The sequence below is a fragment of the Argentina silus genome (genome assembly GCF_951799395.1).
Source record: "Argentina silus genome assembly, chromosome: 11".
Classification (NCBI taxonomy): domain Eukaryota; kingdom Metazoa; phylum Chordata; class Actinopteri; order Argentiniformes; family Argentinidae; genus Argentina; species Argentina silus.
This window is the reverse complement of record NC_139665.1, coordinates 535,434-557,808: the sequence shown is the minus strand read 5'-3', so window position 1 is coordinate 557,808 and position 22,375 is coordinate 535,434. Positions and strand designations below refer to the sequence as shown.

The 22,375-nt window shown below is 49.6% G+C and overlaps 2 protein-coding genes across 2 annotated transcripts; both read right to left on the bottom strand.

Annotated features, from left to right (window-relative positions):
- Positions 1 to 11,246: 11,246 nt before the first annotated feature.
- LOC310812297 (ras-related and estrogen-regulated growth inhibitor-like protein) lies at positions 11,247 to 13,224 on the bottom strand. The gene is made up of 4 exons (XM_083680784.1): positions 13,087 to 13,224; positions 12,812 to 12,865; positions 12,618 to 12,694; positions 11,247 to 12,469 (listed from the first exon to the last, which is right to left on the bottom strand). Exons 1-4 carry the CDS (start codon positions 13,199 to 13,201, stop codon positions 12,053 to 12,055), a joined length of 663 nt encoding a protein of 220 aa, XP_083536910.1. The 5' UTR covers positions 13,202 to 13,224; the 3' UTR covers positions 11,247 to 12,052.
- A 2,575-nt stretch (positions 13,225 to 15,799) lies between these two features.
- Positions 15,800 to 20,742, bottom strand: thap7 (THAP domain containing 7). Its single transcript, XM_083680780.1, has 5 exons — positions 20,714 to 20,742; positions 19,318 to 19,409; positions 18,391 to 18,546; positions 17,967 to 18,095; positions 15,800 to 17,684 (listed from the first exon to the last, which is right to left on the bottom strand). The coding sequence occupies exons 2-5, from the start codon at positions 19,395 to 19,397 to the stop codon at positions 16,103 to 16,105; spliced, it is 1,947 nt and encodes a 648-aa protein (XP_083536906.1). The 5' UTR covers positions 19,398 to 19,409; positions 20,714 to 20,742; the 3' UTR covers positions 15,800 to 16,102.
- Between the last annotated feature and the right edge of the window lie 1,633 nt (positions 20,743 to 22,375).

Genomic DNA, 22,375 nt, shown 5'->3' with positions numbered 1-22,375 from the left:
GGATGCTGCTGGAGGAGGTGGGTATGAGAGATGCTGCTGGAGGAGGAGGAGGTGGGAGTGAGGGATGCTGCTGGAGGAGGAGGAGGAGGAGGTGGGAGTGAGGGATGCTGCTAGAGGAGGAGGAGGTGGAGGAGGAGGTGGGAGTGAGGGATGCTGCTAGAGGAGGAGGAGGTGGAGGAGGAGGTGGGAGTGAGGGATGCTGCTGGAGGAGGAGGAGGTGGGAGTGAGGGATGCTGCTAGAGGAGGAGGAGGTGGAGGAGGAGGTGGGAGTGAGGGATGCTGCTGGTGTGAATGGTCTGGTCTGATACAGCCTCTGTCTGAACGGTCTCTGCCCCCCCCCCCCCCCCCCCCCCCGGCCTTCAGAGGGAGAGACAGCCTGTCTGAACGGTCTCTGCCCCCCCCCCCCCCCCCCCCGGCCTTCAGAGGGAGAGACAGCCTGTCTGAATGGTCTCTAGGAGATAAACTAAACATGTTTATGACCTCCGGGGGACAGGAAAGGCACTGGGGGACAGGAAATGCACTGGGGGACAGGAAATGCCAGCAGCAACACACTACTGCTCCTTCTGCTACTCTCTGGTGATGATGTACCAGGGGAGGCTGGGGGAGGTAGAACACCAGGGGAGGCTGGTGGAGGTAGAACACCAGGGGAGGCTGGTGGAGGTAGAACACCAGGGGAGGCTGGGGGAGGTAGAACACCAGGGGAGGCTGGGGGAGGTGGAACACCAGGGGAGGCTGGGGGAGGTGGAACACCAGGGGAGGCTGGGGGAGGAAAACTACATTTGGAATTCAAAACGTCATTATCATCTGATCATCTATTATTTCATGCAGTCCTAAAGTATAACCACAAGATGGCGCCCAAGTCCAGTTAATGTGATGTTCACAGAAACGCAGCCATGCCCATGATGACCAGTAGGGGGCTCAGGTGACAGTTGAAAGGTGACATGATTATTCTGGAGGTTTACTGTTCGAGTCTCCCAGTGAACAAATATGACTACAGTGGTGGTGTGTTAATATAAAGGGTTAAAGGTGAGGTATGTAAAGGTTTAAAGGTGAGGTACTTAAATTATATCAACAGACACTGTGACATCTGTGTGTCAAATGTGTAGGTTACTGTCAAGGTGATAGAAATGTTATTTTTTTATGAATAAAATAATGAAAATCAATACCCTTACCCTTACGTTGAATTGATTGCCTAATTGATAACTGCATTTATTTATGTTTTGTTGCAATCTTAGAATTCAGTTTGTATTTCTTAAGTGTGTATTTTACTGTATGTGTTTGTGTGTGTTTGTGTGTGTTTGTGTGTGTTTGTGTGTTTGTGTGTGTTTGTGTGCGTGTATGTTTGTGTGTTGAGTCACATGGTTATAGGCTACTGAGAGTGTGTGTGTGTGTGTGTGTATGTGTGTGTGTGTGTGTGTGTGTGTGTGTGTGTGTGTGTGTGTGTGTGTGTGTGAATGAGTGTGGTTAAATGCTTGTGATTGGCGGGACCGTGCTGAGGACACAGGAACACAGCAGTGAATGTTTTTTCTGTCTGCTGGGACACATTCCCTCACGTGTGTCTGGTGTTCTGGACAGGGAGGAGCAGCTAATTGTGATGAGGAATCGAACACAACCAGTCCATTCTAACCAGTCCATTCTAACCAGTCCATTCTAACCAGTCCATTATTCCCATCAGCACCAGACGATGTACCAGACTACAGCCTACAGAGACAGAGAGAGAGAAAGAGAGAGAGACAGAGAGAGAGAAAGAGAGAGAGAGAAGGAGAGAGAGACAGAGAAAGAGAGAGAGACAGAGAGAGAGAAGGAGAGAGAGAAGGAGAGAGAGAAAGAGAGAGAGAGAGACAGAGAGAGAGAAGGAGAGAGAGAGGGAGCAGTGAAAAGAAAGGGACAGACACCGGTGAGGACCTGAAGAGATCTGTGTGCTGCTCCCGTCACCATGGAGACAGGCTGGGTGATGTCATCAGGACGGTGCGCAGTTATGTCATTCTCCTTTAAGAGGCGGGGCCTATCCAAAAAGACTGGCGGAGGCAGTCACCTGTTCTAAAATGTGTCACAGAGGAGTGTGTGTGAGGGGGGGGGGTCCTCATTCAGCAGCTCGGTGTGTGAGGGGGGGGGTCCTCATTCAGCAGCTCAGTGTGTGGTCTCGGGCTGTCAATCAAAGAAATGGCCTTCTCAGTGACACAAGCACATCAGGGGAGGCAAGTGGAGGTAGTGGTTGTCAAGGTGTTCCTTGACAACCACTTATCCTGTGTGGTGAACATCACAGCGACAGCACGCTCCTGTAGATTCTTCCTCTCCAACATCAGAAGGATACGTCCATTCCTCACCAGAATGGCCGGACTCCCCGCCTCCACCATCAGACCTCTGCAGCTCATCCAGAACGCTGCCACTCGTCTGGTGTTCAATCTCCCCAAATTCTCCCATGTCACTCCCCTCCTCCGCACCCTCCACTGGCTCCCGGTAGCAGCTCACATCAGATTCAAGATCCTGGTGCTTGCCTACCGGGCGGCAAAGGGAACAGCCCCTCCCTACTTGCAAGCAATATTCAGCCCCCAAACCTTCACCAGCCTCCACTGCTTTACAAACCAATGTAACAGAAAAACACGTTCTTCAGAGATTGGCTCCTCTCTGTTGTCCTGGGAGCAGAGCCCCCCCCACCCCCCCTCCTCTCTGTTGTCCTGGGAGCAGAGCCCCCCCCCCTCCTCTCTGTTGTCCTGGGAGCAGAGCCCCCCCCCCTCCTCTCTGTTGTCCTGGGAGCAGAGCCCCCCCCCACCCCCCCTCCTCTCTGTTGTCCTGGGAGCAGAGCCCCCCCCCCCCCTCCTCTCTGTTGTCCTGGGAGCAGAGCCCCCCCCCCCTCCTCTCTGTTGTCCTGGGAGCAGAGCCCCCCCCCCCTCCTCTCTGTTGTCCTGGGAGCAGAGCCCCCCCCCCCCCTCCTCTCTGTTGTCCTGGGAGCAGAGCCCCCCCCCCCCCCCCCCCCTCCTCTCTGTTGTCCTGGGAGCAGAGCCCCCCCCTCCCCCCCCCTCCTCTCTGTTGTCCTGGGAGCAGAGCCCCCCCCCCTCCTCTCTGTTGTCCTGGGAGCAGAGCCCCCTCCTCCTCAGACAGGTCGGGAGGCTGGCTGCTCTGGAGCACGTCCTGCCTCTGCGTTATGTAAAGGCTGGCTGGCGCTCCCATGACTGTGATAACATCAGCCACATCTATCTGAAATGGCCCATGCAGCCTCTAGGCTAACACAGCATGGTGTGGGAAACCCAACGTTGCAGGTTTGAGTCGGCTTTGGGGAAATTTTGATAATGTTTTTTAACCCTAACCCTAACTCCTTACAACTCTTACCATAACCACTCTAAGTCTAACCTTACCTTACCTTACCCTAACCCTTACCTTACCTTACCTTACCTTACCTTACCTAGCCCTTACCTTAACCACTCAAAGATGAGAGGCTTAATGCTGCCTAGCTGTAACATAAGTCATTGCTTGCACAGTGCTTCGTTGAAACACCTTTACGATTTCACACGGAGGTCACACATAACCATAAATCTTTACCAATTTATTTCCGTACGATATCATACAAATGAGGAGCTGATGTTGATGGAGAGACGTGGACCTCCCCCCTCCATCCTGCAGCAGGAGGCCTTCCATGTTTCCTGCTGTGCCGAATCAGGAACTGGCCTTTTATAAACCTGTTTACCCACCAGAGGCTCTGAGCAGCACGTCCCCCCCAGGGGAGGCTGGCGGAGGCAGAAATAGGAGGACGGGATCATTGTGAGGCATGGAACGCCCTGAGCAGCACGTCCACAACATCTCTGACCTGTCTGGGTTGAAGCATTTCCTAATCCCAAACGTTTCCTGACCCAAACAGTCCAATCAGAGCAACTCTGGGCAACTCAGCCCAAATTCCTGAGTGTTATTCTTTGTTGTTATTATGAACTCCAGTCATAACAACTACATCAATCCCTCCTCTTACCCCGACCACCCTGGGGCTGGCGGACTGGGGAGGCTGGTGGAGGTAGAAATCAGAGGACGGGCTCATTGTAATGCATGGAACGGAATGGAACGTGTGTTTGATACCATTCCATGCATTACAATGAGCCTGTCCTCCAATTTCTACCTCCACCAGCCTCCCTTGGAGTCCATACAGGCTCCCATGTCCACAGATGTATCATACAATGGCATGTTATGGAGCTGCATGGTTGTTGGAGCCAATCAGAGGCCTTTAGGGGGTCACCTGGGTGAACATGTGGTTTCCCAGGGAGCAGCCATTTTGTGTGTCTCTCTCTGCTAACTGGAGGATGGATTCATGCCCAAACCTGAGGCATGTCACAGGTTATTGACTTCACTTTGCTTAGATTCAGTAATGTAGTCCTGATGCTGTACACACTGTTAGAGTGTGTGGCTGTATTCATATGCAGGAATAACATGGATGTGAACAACAGGTCATGTGTTTGGGAGGGAGTCTGTACCGTTATACTGGTGTTTGGGAGGGAGTCTGTACCGTTATACTGGTGTTAGGGAGGGAGGGAGTCTGTACTGTTATACTGGTGTTTGGGAGGGAGTCTGTACCGTTATACTGGTGTTTGGGAGGGAGGGAGTCTGTACCGTTATACTGGTGTTTGGAGGGAGGGAGTCTGTACCGCTATACTGGTGTTAGGGAGGGAGGGAGTCTGTACCGTTATACTGGTGTTTGGGAGGGAGTCTGTACAGTTATACTGGTGTTTGGGAGGGAGGGAGTCTGTACCGTTATACTGGTGTTAGGGAGGGAGTCTGTACCGCTATACTGGTGTTTGGGAGGGAGGGAGTCTGTACCGTTATACTGGTGTTTGGGAGGGAGGGAGTCTGTACCGTTATACTGGTGTTTGGGAGGGAGTCTGTACCGTTATACTGGTGTTTGGGAGGGAGTCTGTACAGTTATACTGGTGTTTGGGAGGGAGGGAGTCTGTACCGTTATACTGGTGTTAGGGAGGGAGTCTGTACCGTTATACTGGTGTTTGGGAGGGAGGGAGTCTGTACCGTTATACTGGTGTTTGGTAGGGAGGGAGTCTGTACCGTTATACTGGTGTTTGGGAGGGAGGGAGTCTGTACCGTTATACTGGTGTTAGGGAGGGAGGGAGTCTGTACAGTTATACTGGTGTTAGGGAGGGAGTCTGTACTGTTATACTGGTGTTTGGAGGGAGTCTGTACCGTTATACTGGTGTTTGGGAGGGAGGGAGTCTGTACCGTTATACTGGTGTTAGGGAGGGAGGGAGTCTGTACCGTTATACTGGTGTTTGGGAGGGAGGGAGTCTGTACCGTTATACTGGTGTTTGGGAGGGAGGGAGTCTGTACCGTTATACTGGTGTTTGGGAGGGAGGGAGTCTGTACTGTTATACTGGTGTTTGGGAGGGAGTGAGTCTGTACTGTTATACTGGTGTTTGGGAGGGAGGGAGTCTGTACCGTTATACTGGTGTTTGGGAGGGAGGGAGTCTGTACTGTTATACTGGTGTTTGGGAGGGAGTGAGTCTGTACTGTTATACTGGTGTTTGGGAGGGAGTCTGTACCGCTATACTGGTGTTTGGGAGGGAGTCTGTACCGCTATACTGGTGTTAGGGAGGGAGGGTGTCTGTACCGCTATACTGGTGTTTGGGAGGGAGTCTGTACTGTTATACTGGTGTTTGGGTGGGAGTCTGTACTGTTATACTGGTGTTTGGGAGGGAGTGAGTCTGTACTGTTATACTGGTGTTTGGGAGGGAGTCTGTACCGCTATACTGGTGTTTGGGAGGGAGTCTGTACCGCTATACTGGTGTTAGGGAGGGAGGGTGTCTGTACCGCTATACTGGTGTTTGGGAGGGAGTCTGTACTGTTATACTGGTGTTTGGGTGGGAGTCTGTACTGTTATACTGGTGTTTGGGAGGGAGTCTGTACTGTTATACTGGTGTTTGGAGGGAGTCTGTACCGTTATACTGGTGTTAGGGAGGGAGGGAGTCTGTACCGTTATACTGGTGTTAGGGAGGGAGGGAGTCTGTACCGTTATACTGGTGTTTGGGAGGGAGTCTGTACCGTTATACTAGTGTTAGGGAGGGAGGGAGTCTGTACCGTTATACTGGTGTTAGGGAGGGAGGGAGTCTGTACCGTTATACTGGTGTTTGGGAGGGAGTCTGTACCGTTATACTGGTGTTTGGGAGGGAGTCTGTACCGTTATACTGGTGTTAGGGAGGGAGGGAGTCTGTACTGTTATACTGGTGTTTGGGAGGGAGTCTGTACTGTCCTATCCTCAGGAATGAGGAATGGTATCAAACACTGTGTGTGTGTGCGTGTGTGCGTGTGTGCGTGCGTGCCTGCCTGCGCGCGCCTCAGAGCCCCACTGGGGGTGATAATGTGATCGTTGGCCCAGTGGTTGCCAGATCTGTCACAGTCTTCTCTCCCAGGTGAGATTACCTCTGCCCCCCTCTCAGCGGGACAAGCCAATCTGGCAACTCCGCCCCCTGCTGTGCCAGCTTCTTACATTTACTATTATATTTACTATTATATTTTTTCCCACATTCCATCTGTTTCTGAGATGTGTCAGGCAGGGACATGTGCTTCCTGTCCCTGCGGGCTCTAAGCCTCTCTGGCAGGATTCAGTATCAGTGGCTGAGCTCATTTGAGTGTGTTAGTGACGGCACAGCAGGTTGGTATTTGTTTCACTTTAGTGGTCCCAGATCGAGTTAGGGTTCGGGTTCGGGTTCGGGTTGCTTTCTAAGGAGTCTAAGCATAGCAAGTTGGTATTTGTTTCACTTTAGTGGCCCAGATTGGCGTCAAACCTCAACGTAGAACAAATCTGACAAAAAAGCTCATCTAACAAAAACCCTCTAAGAAGTATGAAACTCGAGCCAGACGGTGCAGAGAGCCTCCAGAGGTTGGCAGGAGGGCCATTCAGCGCCCTGTGTGACATCAGAGTCCTGCTATGTGTGGAATGCTGTACAGGGGGGGCAAGGTGGCCACTGGAATGCAGGAATGGGCGTCCCTCCATCCTCGGGGGGGGGGGGGGGGGGGCTGTTTATTTGCTTACAGCATGATGTGGTTGGTTTTGGCTTGGAGAGCCCTCCTCCTGCCTCCTCCTCCTCCTGCCTCCTCCTCCGCCTCAGGTTAATGGTTAATTAATGGTTAGACCTGCTCTCCAGGGGACCCGCTGGGCCAAGGTTCAGGGTCACGGTCCTGTTGTTGTGTTTCATGTCGGTGGCATGGGTTCGACTGAGCTCGGTATGGGGGCTGTGAGGTATATGTATCTACCATCTCTATGCAATGAGCCCGTCCTCCCATTTCTACCTCCACCAGCCTCCCCTGGTACCTAGTAACATCATTTGGATAAGCGTGTCCCTCAGAAGTCTGACATTCAGAAACACTAATTTTTCATTATTTTCACACAAAATGCAAATGTTTTTTGCACCTTTTTGCAAAAAAAACTCAGTTCAACAGTTCAACTAACAACCAGTCTGTAGTCACAACTGAAACAGGCCACCAGTAACGTATCTGTGGCCTGGCAGACAGGAGAGAATAGATTACTGTAAAAACAATTCTTGGCACTTTTTGTGTTCTACAGTAATGTAATTGTTGTTGTTGTAACTACCTGCTTGGTTTATATTTATAGTAAGAAATCATATTTTCTGTAGCAGGTGCAGTAACACCATAAACTTTCTTCCCCCACGCCGTCAGGATCATCAACGATGACCCCACCAAGTCACTCACACACTCACTGACATCATAACACATATGCACACACATAATCATCCATTGCAGACTCATCCTCCACTGTAATTATCTGTACTGTCAACCTGTCATTGCCATTGTATATTGCCACTCCATTGTGTACATTGCTTCACCGCTGTTTATACTGTTATACTGCTTATACTGTTTATATTTTTTAGTACTTCTATTTTATTTTATTTTATTCTATTTTAAAACTTATTGTTGCACTACTCTGTGGCACTGTCACTTTTGCATTTCACTGTATACTTGTATGCACGTGACAAATAAAGAATCTTGAATCTTGAATAAACTAATCTAGTACATGTTTTTCTGCTCAGTGAAAATCTTACTGTTTCATTAGATGACAAAGGGAACTGTTTTGATGCACTGATTTGCTTTAGTGACGTGCATTCTAAGGTTTGAGAGACATTTTGCAAAAGAAATGTGGTGTTTCAGCAAACGTGTTAACTGTTTAGGGGAACGTGTTAACTGTTTAGGGGAACGTGTTAACTGTTTAGGGGAACGTGTTAACTGTTTAGGGGAACGTGTTAACTGTTTTGAAAAATGTAACACTGTTTCAAGAAATCTGCCAGAGCAATCGAGAAAAACTGTAACTTAAGGTCTGTTTTAAACACTTGCATCTGTATTAGTTGCCGACTACGCAGTCGGCTGGATGTTTATTAGTGTTCTGGGTCTCTACATGTGTTCTGGTACCTGTCTAGTTCATACAGTAGTGCATGTTGTCCTGGGTAATCCAGGCTGGGTTCTGGCCATGTATCGGTGGTACGATGCACATTCAGCTGATTTAATATGCAGTTTAATGATTAGCTGACTCGGCTTGGGGTCCACCACAATCCACAGGAGGGTTGATATTAACCTGAGTCATCATCCAACAGGGAGGAGAGCTGTACACTCTTTCAGCCAATAAATGCTGAGTCTAAGCCTGAGACATTACTGCTGAACAAGACTTTTAAAGAGTCAAGTCACTCACTTTCACTGGTCTTGCTTTCTAAGGAGCAATCTTCAAAAAGTGGAAGATTTTGACCCAGACTTTTGTTTAGGGCTCGGGGTTCAGTCCACCTACATGTTGCTGCTCTCCAACAGTCACCTGACCTCCAACAGCCCATACAGGGACGCCTTTGTCCCTGGGGTGACTCTGGGTGACTCTGGGGTGACTCTGGGTGACTTTGGGGGACTCTGGGTGACTCTGGGTGACTCTGGGGTGACTCTGGGTGACTCTGGGGGACTCTGGGGTGACTCTGGGTGACTCTGGGGTGACTCTGGGGTGACTCTGGGGTGACTCTGGGTGACTCTGGGGGACTCTGGGTGACTCTGGGTGACTCTGGGGTGACTCTGGGGTGACTCTGGGTGACTCTGGGGTGACTCTGGGTGATTCTGGGGGACTCTGGGTGACTCTGGGTGACTCTGGGTGACTCTGGGGTGACTCTGGGGGACTCTGACACCTCACAAACTTCTTGAAGGAGGACCAAACAGGTCTGCCCCCCCCCCCCCCCCACACACACACACACTTCTTCTGATCCCTTCCTGATGGCCAAACGGCTGTTGTCAGCTCATTCATCAAAGGGATTGTCTCATTGTGAAGAGAGTAATGGTGTTATATGTCAGGATGTGATTGTATTCTCTCTCTCAGTTTGATTAATGAGTCATCTGTCTCTGATCATGATGAGGTCACCCTGACAACCACTCTGATGTGGTCACTGATGGACGGATGGAACAGCTCCTCCTCCTTCTTTCTGACTGTCGTCTGGACGATCTGTGGGAATATTCATAGATCCTTCATCTCTCTGTCTCTCTCTCTCTCTCTCTGTGTCTCTCTCTCTCTCTCTGTTTCTCTCTCTCTCTGTGTCTCTCTCTCTCTCTGTTTCTCTCTCTCTCTGTGTCTCTCTCTCTCTCTCTGTTTCTCTCTCTGTGTCTCTCTCTCTCTCTCATCATGAGGGTAGGATGTAACATTTCATTATGATGTATCGACAATGTTATTAGTGTGTGTGTGTGTGTGTGTGTGTGTGTGTGTGTGTGTGTGTGCGCCTACCTGCCTGCGTGCGTGCGTGCGTGCGTGCGTGCGTGCGTGCGTGCGTGTCTGTGTGTGTGTACAGTGAGTCATTGTCAGAAGCTGCCAGGAAGGTATATCCGGAAAAACCTGTACAATGGAGCGTGATTCACCCCCCCCCACCAGGGCTGATGATGGTCTGCGTTGCTGAGTAGGATCGTCGCGGTGTCCCCTGTGGCGTGGGCGCTGTGGCGTGGGTGCCAGACAGTTGGCCGTGGTGACGCCTTCAGGGTCCTGGTTGCCATGCACACTGTGGGTTCCCTGTCCCACTCTGATGACATCACGGCTCCCACTCCTTTGTGCTCTCATCAGTGTCGTTATTGTTGTAACGAACCTCTCATCAATATTCACCACCGCCGTGGAGTGGCTCGCCTCACATGTTTCCGGGGGGGCGAGGAGGAGGGGGCAGGGAGGAGGGCAGGCAGGGGAGGGGTGGGCAGGGAAGGGGGTGGCAGGGAGGGGGGCAGGCAGGGGAGGGGGGGGGGTTACATAACAGAGTACCTGTGCTTATTATGACATGCGGTAACTATGGTTTCCTCTTCGTTCATTATTGGACCGGTGCCACTTACAGAACCACCGGCCCAGCAGAGCAGCTCAGAACCACCGACCCAGCAGAGCAGCTCAGAACCACCGACCCAGCAGACACACTCCTCTGTTCCTCTGACACACAGTTTACAACGTGATGCTGACTGTGTGTTACATTGTAACAAGCGAAACACCTTGGAGGATGAATGACTAGTTGCCATGGTGAGAGAGGAGGGAGGGAACCCCCACTCCTGCTTCCGCCAGAACTTCTGGTGAGAATCCTGGTCTCACTGTCGGTCTCCATGGACACCATCCTTTGTGATGTCATAGATACCGTAATGCTTAATTCAGACGATCAGCCTCTCTCCTCAGACAGCAGGGATATCAGAGTTGACCTGGGTGAGGGAGGTCAGGGTTGACCTGGGTGAGGGAGGTCAGGGTTCACCTGGGTGAGGGAGGTCAGGGTTGACCTGGGTGAGGGAGGTCAGGGTTCACCTGGGTGAGGGAGGTCAGGGTTCACCTGGGTGAGGGAGGTCAGGGTTCACCTGGGTGAGGGAGGTCAGGGTTGACCTGGGTGAGGGAGGTCAGGGTTGACAGGGGAGGTTTGACCTTCCCCCGCCTTGGGTCAAGTTCAGTATCCATGCGCTGGATGGACGAGACTCTTCAGGAGACGTCTGGGTGTTGAGAGAACATGATGCAGGAGAACTTAGTTGAACTCCTAAGTGTCGTTTGTCTTTTTTTACTAAAATGTGGCATTTAATGTATTTCTGTCGCGTTACATAACTTGAGATGATCACATCTTTTCTTCTCAATATGAATCCATTTCCTGTCAGATACTACAGGGGCAGGATACAGCCAATTATGTCAAATAAAATGTGTCAAATCTTCACCATGTCTCAGACAGTAAATGCAGTACTTTCAAAACACAAACATGAATTTCAGAAGTCGATCTTTTCACATTTTATTAAGAAATCAGACAAACATGTTCTGCAGTATGTACACTGTGTACAGGTGAAGTCTCATGTCTAAACAAACAGGACATGCTGTGTATTCATAAAACCACCAAAAACCTTTTGACAGACAGAACAAGTATGGAGATTGGCCAAATAAACTAGAATCTTTCTACTGCATCACCCCCGTGGAGAATGTCTTCAAAGACATTATAAAAATAAACATTATACTCCTACTACAGGCCTTGAGGGGCAGAAATGGGAACTTCTCACTGGAAGCTAAACTTTGCAGACTAGCTCTCAGTAAAAGTGGTTGATGAGTGAGGAAACCACGTTTTTGTCCCAAATTGAGGCTCTACCAAAACAATTCACTGTGACTGAAGCAGTAAGTTGGACTAATTAGTGCCAGTTTAGATACTAGATACGTAGATAATTTACACTTTGTTATGGAAGTAGGTCTAACTCCTGAGTGTGTCCTCTGGTGCCCTACAGGCGACTCCATCAAAACAAGGTGGAACTAAACCTCTTGCTCCAAACCTCGCATTGATGCTAATTAAACCACCTCTGCACACGATTTAAAGAAGTCTAGGAGTGAAACAAGAATAATTTGATTGTCAATCGGCTATGATGTTAGTTTCACCATAAACCGGCCATCCAACTGGTGAGAGAGTTCAGTTAGGCTACATCGTAGCAGCTCCGCGCTTTTAATCCAAAGTCTTCCAATATGGAAACGTATCCATCCACTTTACGCGCGGCCATCATTTCTCCTGGCGCTTCCAGACTTTCCCCAAGTGTATCTTGGAATAAACAACTATTCCGTCCGTTTCCTCCCAAACACGGCCGACATGCTCCTCACAATCCCCTTGATCCCGGCAGTGCCCTTCTTCAGCGCCCTCGCCTCCCGGATCAGGTCGAGCAGTCCGTGAAACACCAACAGCACCCCGTGGTACGTCTCCGCCGCCGAGATCTCGAAGAAGCCGCAGTCCGCAGAGAGAGCCAGGAGGCGGCCTTCCTCGCTGGAGACTGTCCGCCGGTGCTGCAGGTCGCGCTTGTTCCCCACGATGATAATCGGAGGCCCACCGGGGAGTTTGCTCTTCGCCTGCCGGATCCGCTGCACCTGCTGCTGGACCACGGAGAAGCTGGCCCGGTCACAGATGCTGTAGACCAGGATGAACCCGTCTGGCCACTGGAGCTGCCTGTCGCTGATGTGTCCTGCGCTCTCGCCATTCTAAAACAAAACGAGAACATCCAATTAATGTAAATCTTATTATTTAACAGAAAAACTCCAAGGTGTACTAAGACACCTCTTAACCTCATTCGACTCTGAATCATTGTAAAACTACGTCCAAGTAGTGTAAATGAAAGTGTTCCCTCACCTGCGGGCAAAGCGAGTCCCAGATGTGGAAGCAGCTCTCCCGTCCGTCGACGGTGTCACAGTGGCTGTAGATGGATTCTGTTGAGACAAACACAACGGTATTCACTCTCTCTGATTGACACTACTTGTTAAAGTTTTATGTAGCCTATTCACTGAATGACATTAGAAAAACAGAGTCACATAACCATAACTCACCGATATCTCCGTATTCACTGATGAACCTTCTGGTGAGAAACCGCACGGTGAGAGCTGAAGACAGAAAACACATCAAGTCAGTCAAATGTCCTCCCTGAGCATTTAAGCCTATTTTAATATAAACCATATAATTCTACATGAGATGAGGTGTTGCTGTTTGCAAGTCAACAACAACAGTCGCTCGCGTTGGTGCGTAAAACTGAGAGCCCGTCACAAACTGGTACAGAGACGTCGCAGGTAAGTTTGAAAGCCTATTGAACACTTGTCCTACTCACCAGATTTCCCGACGCTTTCGGCTCCAAGAAGCAGAATATTCGCCTCCACTTTGTGCTGACTTCCGTCCATGTTCTTACTGCTGTGGCAGGGGCGCGTTTTCACTTGGACGACCATATGGACCGGGTCGGTACCGCTGCAGCCAGAGACCCACAGACAGACACTGGAGAGGATCCGTACAGACAGGCTATTTAACGGTGGTAGGCGGGTCTTCAGCGCTGATGGACAACACGCATGGACCAATAGGAGGACTGAGCGCCTGACGGCAGCGTGTTCTATGGGGACGCGGAGTGACATGTAAACATACTGCGCACTAACGTCAATAATGTATAAAGGCGCAGGACACTGAAAGATAAACTAGGCCCATACAACACAGGCAGCAGCAACCTCTGATGGAGCTACCAGTATTACAATACAGAACTCCTTCATGTAGGCAACATAAAATGAATACCAAATTATACAGCCTACATTTTACAAGTGGCCATGACCTTGGAAGAAAGCAACCTAAAATAATCTTTAATATGAAATAATCTACCAAATAACCTCATTAGCAATGCTCAGTATGATGTGAACTTAGTCTTTTATGATCAGTCTTGTATGAACAGCCAGATGGAACCACTGATGTTCATTCACAGAGGCCATTCAACGGCCAGTGATGCCCTCTGGTGTTCATTTTACTTTTACCAAATTGTTTTTAAACAAGTCTGTATAGGCATGTGTGGAAACACATGAGATATTTATCACACAAAAACATTCCCCACATTGAAAAATTACACAAATAAACGTGAACACAATCCCAAAAATCAGGAAATGTGATTTTTTTTTTAACCATAAAATGTAACAATCAGACAGGAAACAAACTGTGAATATGTTTCATGCAGTCTGAACACTTCCGCAAGAGATGTCTTTCACTCTCTCTCTCTTTCACTCTCTCTCTCTTTCACTCTCTCTCTCTATCTGTCATCAGCTGTTTCTTTGTCTGTTGCAGTGCCCCTCTTCTCTGTGATTCAGTGTCTCTTTCCTTGTCGAGCACATGTCAGAACACAGTCTCCCATCCCAGCACAACGGGATGCAGTCATTATATTGATGAGTGCACGTTCTGCTGTCATGATGCCAGTTCTGCCAGGCTGGTGGAGGTAGAAATCGGAGGATGGGTTCATTGAAATGCATGGAACGGAATAAGGAATGGTATCAAACACGGGAGGATCTCCCACTACTCAACATGGAAAACAGACAGTACGGATCTTTACGCGACTGCTTTCAAAAGTAGAGGTGTGATGGTGACATGACAGGAACGTAGCAGCAGGTTAGGGTTGTGTGATACAGGTTAGGTACAGGTTAGGGTGTGATACAGTTGTGTGATACAGGTTAGGGTTGTGTGATACACATCCTCCCTGCTCCTCAGATCAGGCAGAGGACGTAAACAGCAAGCTGGACAGGCAGTCAGTGTGCTGATGAAACGTCAAACCTCACGATCTTTTAGCCACAAAACTAAACTTTTGGGGACAGTGGCGTAGCTAAACTGTCTCTCTGGTTCGTTCACTAAACCACAACACCATGTTTTCCAAAAAGCTGACCTTCGCATCAATGAGAAGCAGTACAGAGACTTGCTCAGACAAATAAACATGGACCAGTGTTAATGGAGCACATAGACGAGAAAGCAGACAAGATTGCATAGACATGTTTTGGCAATCCCCTGTTAGATGTCCGGTCCATACAGACGCACATGTCCAAGTGTGAGCTGAGTAGTGGCCATCAGGCCTGCCACTGTTATGGTAAAGGCAGAGAGACTAGTCTGGGCATGTGCAGGCTAGACTCACCCGGGGAGGCTGGGGGAGGTAGAACACCAGGGGAGGCTGGTGGAGGTAGAACACCAGGGGAGGCTGGGGGAGATAGAACATCAGGGGAGGCTGGGGGAGGTAGAACACCAGGGGAGGCTGGGGGAGGTAGAACACCAGGGGAGGCTGGTGGAGGTAGAACACCAGGGGAGGCTGGGGGAGGTAGAACACCAGGGGAGGCTGGTGGAGGTAGCCAGCACTCGCGCTAACTACAGAAACAGCATCAGACACATCCACGTATCAGGAGAGAACATCTCAATGCTTTTACTGGCAGACTCAGTGGCCTTGTGGGTAGAGGGCTGGAGACTGAACAAGTGGCTCAGAGGAAACACAGCCTCGCAGACAGCCTCGCAGACAGCCTCACAGACAGCCTCACAGACAGCCTCGCAGACAGCCTCACAGACAGCCTCGCAGACAGCCTCGCAGACAGCCTCACAGACAGCCTCGCAGACAGCCTCACAGACAGCCTCACAGACAGCCTCGCAGACAGCCTCGCAGACAGCCTCGCAGACAGCCTCACAGACAGCATTCACAAGCAGGAGTGTAATAATGTAGTAGAGTAATAATGTAGTAGAGTAATAATGTAGCAGAGTAATAATGTAGTAGAGTATAATGTAGTAGAGTAATAATGTAGCAGAGTAATAATGTAGTAGAGTAATAATGAAGCAAGATTGTACTATTTCATGTTAAATAGACACGACCTGCAGTTTTGACCTACATATCTGCCGACAGTCAACATCAAGACAATTTGGGTTCCAAAATATGTTTTGCCGTATTTCTTACCATTCATGACTGGCCCTACAGAACTAAGAATACGTGACCAACACAGGGTATACACTCATGTTTTTTTAATGAAGCACTTTGTTTTCACTGCTGTTAAGAATACGGCTTCTCTGACTTGTTTGTGATGCTGTACTAAAAAAGGTTCCAGTTGAAATACTTGTCATGATATCTGATCAGAGGTTCAACTGATGTGTTGCTACAGTTTGCATGTTAACACAACATCAAGTTGTCCCATGAAAACTCCATGTGAAGCTCAACTCCAGTATGCAATACTGTACTGCAGGAATTTGACAGTTTGTTAAATAGTACATTTACTGTTAACAGTGTTTATCTCCTTTACAATGGGAGTACTAAACACAGAAGATACAAGCCACAGATCTTCAGTCTGACGTAGCCTTCAGTCCATAAACTCAGAGCTCAGCTGTAGTTGAAACCCTTCCAGATGTTCCTTCAGCCTCTCCCTAACATCGCCGCTCACCACAGCTGCTCTGATGTCTGATTGGTGCCCGACCTGTCCATCAGCAGGCATCATCACCCTGAGCCCTCTAGCCCCGCCCTCTATGCACAGCCCCTCCTTGTCCTCCATGTGAAAGTCTCTGTGAAATCCCACAGCTGACACCAATATGGTTTGTCCTCCCACCTCCTCCGCCCCTCCTCCCTCCATCCTCCCCACAGTCTTCCCCCCGTTCTCAGAGGGCACCGGCACCAGGAGCAGCCGGCCCTCCTCCCCCTCCTGCATCCAGAACACCTGCTGCTCCTTCTGCTGCTGGCTGTCCGCCGGCCCTGCCTCAGCTGGCTCTGCCTCTCCGGGATGTAGGCCTGCGAGGAGCAGCCCCTGCTGGGAGGCCGGGGCAGGCTGCAGCCCCTGCAGGAGCTGAACATGGCTGTTGGTGACCTGTAGTGTGGCTGTGGCAGAGGGCTGTATCTGGATCTGCTGAAGGCCCAGCGGCAGCTGAGGGTTGCTGTGGACGTCCCCAATGGGTTCCACGGCCTTCTCTGACGGCAGCTCCACCATGAGCACCTGCAGGCCTCCCCTGGCCTCCGCCGGAGCCGGGCTGCAGTAGTAGTAGTAGCTCTCACAGCCTTCCTGCGGTGGTGCTCCCGCATCCACATCTCTCTCTACAACTTTTCGACATCGGATCTTTTTGGGAATCCTTCTTCCTCTTTGACACTCTCCGTCTCTCTCGTCGGTGCCAGAGGGACCCTTAGACGCCCTGGCCCCCTCCTCCTCACGTCCTCTCCCACAGTAGAAGCAGCACCCCGCCTCCTCCTCCGACCCAGGCTTGGTCTCGGGGGTCCAGACCCGGCCTCCCCGGTCTGTGGCCTCCCCGGGTCTGTCCTCAAACAGGCCCAGATCCTCTGGTCCTCCATCCATCTCATTCTCTTCCAGCCCGGGCAGGCTGGACCTTCGCTCCCCGTCCCCTCTCTTCGGCCCACCCTCCGCCCCCTGGCCCCGCCCTCCCCTGCCCTTGGCTCCGCCCCGGGAGCGCAGCAGGGTGTGTTTGAGACGGTTCTCCTGCAGGCGCAGGAGCGCATGCCGCAACCGGTTCTCCCGCCGCCTGGCTGCGCTCAGCAGCCTCAGGGACTTCTCCAGGCTGTCTATCGCGCGGTCGTAGCGCTTCCGCCACACCAGAGGGCAGAGCTGAGCGTAGTTGTGCTCCTTGGGCAGGTAGAAGCCAGGAGGAGGTGGGAGGCGCCGCATGTACCGGGATGGGGAGTGTGGACGGGGAGGGGAGGAGGGGTGAGGAGCGGCTGGGGGCGGAGCACCTGATTGGGGCTGAGGGGGACTCTGTGGTGGCTCCAGGGCAGGATCAGTGGCCCCCCGAGGGGGGGGGAGGGGCTGTGCTTCATCCTCTTCCTCCAGGTTGTTCTGCTGCTTAGAGCTCTCAGCCTCTCCATCGACCGCACTTTCAGCCTCAGATTCCTGCTGAGCGACATGCTGGCTGTCCTTCTCCACCGTCAGAGTGCTGGACTTCCTCCTATGAAGACAGAGTTCATGAGCACTGTGGTACTGAGGCAGTCTCATGAACACGCGACCGACTCGCTATCAAACACTGTGACACATGTTTGCCCTATTCATAGAGGCTTCAGGAATCAATGGAGGCTGGTAGAGGTAGAAATCGGAGGATGGGCTCATTGTAATGCATGCAATGGAATGAGGAATGGTATCCATGCATTACAATGAGCCCGTCCTCCGATTTCTACTTCCACTAGCCTCCCCTGATTCATATAATACACAAATCTTGTTTCTCAGGTGTTACCTGGCCTGTGGGCTGACAGTAGTGGGTTTGCTCTTTCCTCTGGGAGGTCTGCCCCGTCCTCTGGCCCTCGGCAGGGGCAGCGGTTCAAACACGGTTGGCAGGGCATCGTCTTTCAGCCTCCGGTAACCACTGTGTAGGTCCACAAAACACTTTACATTTACATGATGCACTGCTTCATAAACATGATCTCTGCATCAATATGGGGTTTTTGTTGGGCTTTTTTATCTTTCATTTTATGCATTTTGGGATTATTCTTGTGTCATGAAAAGTGCTTTATATATATAATACATTATCAGTATTATACTTATTATTTTTATTATAAATATTACTGTACAACAACTCACAAAGACTTCATGCATGATGACGTGGCCTATTAGAATCCTGAGACCGCCCTCTATTTCACGGAGGGGACACTAGATCATACCTGACTCCCGACAGCTCAAAGCTCTCTGGTGTGAAGTGTTTGGAGCAGAAGTAGATGAAGTGGCTGTGGGGGTCCCAGAGGCCCCGCCCCTGGGGGTCTTTACGCTGGGAGTTCATGATCCATAGGGTCCGGCGGGGTGTTCCACGCTTTGGCAACCTAGCAACAACAACAACAAAAAGGCTCATGACAACAGCTTCCATAGTTACAGGCCACTAGTCATAGTTACAGGCCACTAGTCATAGTTACAGGCCACTAGTCATAGTTACAGGCCACTAGTCATAGTTACAGGCTACTAGTCATAGTTACAGGCCACTAGTCATAGTTACAGGCCACTAGTCATAGTTACAGGCCACTAGTCATAGTTACAGGCCACTAGTCATAGTTACAGGCTACTAGTCATAGTTACAGGCCACTAGTCATAGTTACAGGCCACTAGTCATAGTTACAGGCCACTAGTCATAGTTACAGGCTACTAGTCATAGTTACAGGCCACTAGTCATAGTTACAGGCCACTAGTCATAGTTACAGGCCACTAGTCATAGTTACAGGCTACTAGTCATAGTTACAGGCCACTAGTCATAGTTACAGGCCACTAGTCATACTACAGAAGGATAAGCATTCCGTTATGAATATCTATACACACATGACAAACAGATACATGTGACTGTCCAGTATGGTGTACCCAGGTGAAGTGAGATTGGATCCCCTCACCTGTGGAAGGTGACCCCAGACACTCACCTGTGGAAGGTGACCCCAGACACTCACCTGTGGAAGGTGACCCCAGACACTCACCTGTGGAAGGTGACCCCAGACACTCACCTGTGGAAGGTGACCCCAGACACTCACCTGTGGAAGGTGACCCCAGACACTCACCTGTGGAAGGTGACCCCAGACACTCACCTATGGAAGGTGACCCCAGACACTCACCTGTGGAAGGTGACCCCAGACAGGCGGTTTTCTTTGGTATCGCGGGATTTGCAGCCGCCCGCAGAGCAGTGTCTCGGCATCTGAACAGAGAGCTGGGAGAAAAGTTGGGTTCCATTTCAGCATGAGGAGGAAAATTATTTATTTGGCCCCTAGGGTCAGGGCTGGGGCTAGGGTTAGGGCTGGGGCTAGGGTTAGGGCTAGGATCAGGGCTAGGATCAGGGTTAGGGTCAGGGCTGGGGATAGGGTTAGGGCTGGGGCTAGGGTCAGGGCTAGGGTTAGGGCTGGGGATAGGGTCAGGGCTGGGGCTAGGGTCAGGGCTAGGGTTAGGGCTGGGGCTAGGGTCAGGGCTGGGGCTAGAACTAGGGTCAGGGTAAGCTGGAGCCCTAAAGTCCCGTAAAGGGATTAGAATATTAGAATCTAACATTCTGGGCTATGGAGTTTGTTGAGCAGAGGCAGGATGTGTATGTCTTGGTTCTACAAAGCTATCAATAATATTCAATAATCAATTGTATTAATTCCTTCACCATATGCGATCAGTTGTAAATATGTGTATTTCTTCCCTTTGACCTATTTTCCTGCGCGCACATACAATTAGACAGTTGTTGGTCGCAGCACGTCTCCGAGCAGCGCATTAATCTTACTGTGTAAGTTTCAGAGCTTCACTGCGACCAGCAGGTCAAACGAATGAATCAAATAAGTGAGTCACTCGGAGAATGAATCAAATAAATGAGTCACTCGGAGAATGAATCAAATAAATGAGTCACTCGGAGAATGAATCAAATAAGTGAGTCACTCGGAGAATGAATCAAATAAGTGAGTCACTCGGAGAATGAATCAAATAAATGAGTCACTCGGAGAATGAATCAAATAAGTGAGTCACTCGGAGAATGAATCAAATAAGTGAGTCACTCGGAGAATGAATCAAATAAATGAGTCACTCGGAGAATGAATCAAATAAATGAGTCACTCGGAGAATGAATCATGACTCGAGTCAGTAAAAAAGAGTCGTTCAAGAATAACGGATAGTTCTGCATCACTACTGTGTGGCTTTCCTGCGTGCCTAGCACAACTGTTTTGTAGCTGCAGCAATAGTATCAACCTCTTTTGTCAACATACAACATCTAACAGAGGCTCTAGTAATGACATTTAACCTATTCAGAATGTCTTCTATGTAACTTAACTAGATAGCTTAACTAGATAGCTTAACTAGATAGCTCGCTACATAGTATAGCAGTTAGCTAGCTGGCCATGACTGAATATCGATATCTCTCTAAGTACGCGGTGGGTTGGCGCATTTGCAACATACATGACAACAACAGTAAAATATAGCTAAATCAAATAAATAGGAGGAACTGGTATGCAGATAGTCTCATATATTCATTTAAAAGTGCATTACCTTAATACGCAGTCTTTCGACCTCACGAAAATGGCCGACCTTCTCTTCCTCTAGCGGCGAGTCCCGCCTCCTTCTTATCCAGCCAACCAACGTCGGAGCTGTGAATCATCTTTTCCTCCGTCCACACTGAGCTGGAGGAACTATGTGGGTTCACTAAACATACATTTAGTGGGTTTAAGAGTTCCACTAGGCTGACTTCCTAGGGTTTAGGGTTCCACTATGCTGACTTCCTAGGGTTTAGGGAGTGAGGAGGGAAAATGTGTACCCATTTAAAACTTGAGGTTTACCATCAGTGTCTTGGGTTATGGTTAGAGAAGTATTCCTTTGATGCCTGTGAGTCATTTGGTTAGCTTGTGTGCTGGTAACATGGATGTATGAATGGTTCTCTCTTGTTGGTCTCTATGGAGATGACACACACATTCACAACATGTTCCCAGTCACCAAGTAGGCCTCCACCTTGACAACAATAAGAGCAAATCATATGAAATGGCATTTAAACCTGTTATATTTGTAAAATGGATATAAAATATGAGCTACTTCAGTACAATTCCCCCTTTCATTGCAATACTTATCGAGATACATTTGCCTCAGCTTGAGATATCAAAGTCAAACAAGCCATATCACTGAACTGAGCTGTCTTTGTGAACGGCAAGCACACCCCACACACCTATATACCAGCAGGCAACGTTGAACACAGCAGAGGCTCAAACCCTTCCAGAGACACAATGGTTACCCTTTACCTTATCCTTGTCCTTTACCTGTCTTTGACCTTCAAACCAGGTACAGGTGAGATAAATACATTCCGTAGCTGTAACTGAAAATGCTGAAATGTGCCAGTAATGTACTTGAATGTTTGCTTTCAAAGGCTTTAGCTGTGCAACCCGGAGTGGGGTCATTGTGTCCAACAACAGAGCTGATAGGTGAGGCATCCACACATTTTTCTAATTTTCTAATTCTGCCAGTCTGATTAAACTTTAAACAAACATAGTTGAATCTAGATGGAATATGGGTTTAATGGTGGAGATTTCTGCAATTCTACACTTTCTTCACAACAAGCACTGACCATAGCAAAGCAACAGGGACTTTACTGACGATTCTGTGGCTTTGTTTTGTGCCTTTTACAGACTGCCACTTCCTAAGAGGACTCAAGTGGACCTTGACCTCCTACACACACACTCAGATGCTGCTAGACCAAGCATTGCTGATTTGCATGAACACGTTGAGCCCAGGGAAACCTGTGCCATGAATAACAGTGCAGAGTTGTGCTCTATGAAAGCCCTTACCTCATCTGAGTTACAGTGTCGGCACTTTGACAATGTCTGTGATAGACGTAGCATAAGTATAACTGACGGTGGTTTGAAATCATTCATTCAATCAGTAACCACTCGTTTTGTAGAAAATGTCGTTACAGGACTGTCAGAACTCTCAATGTCCTTCCGCTCTAGTCTCTTAATCACAGCCATGCCAAAATCCTTGATGCAAATCGAATATGACAGTATCGACAAACAAGGCAGTGCATTTGGGGTAAACGTGCCCCACGGTCACAATTTAAGTGTGAAGAACAACGCAACTAAGTACGACCACCAGAGTATAGTGGTCATGGAGGATGACCCAGTGGTGATAGATTCAGCCTCCTTCCTCTTTGAGAAGCACCCTTCTGTG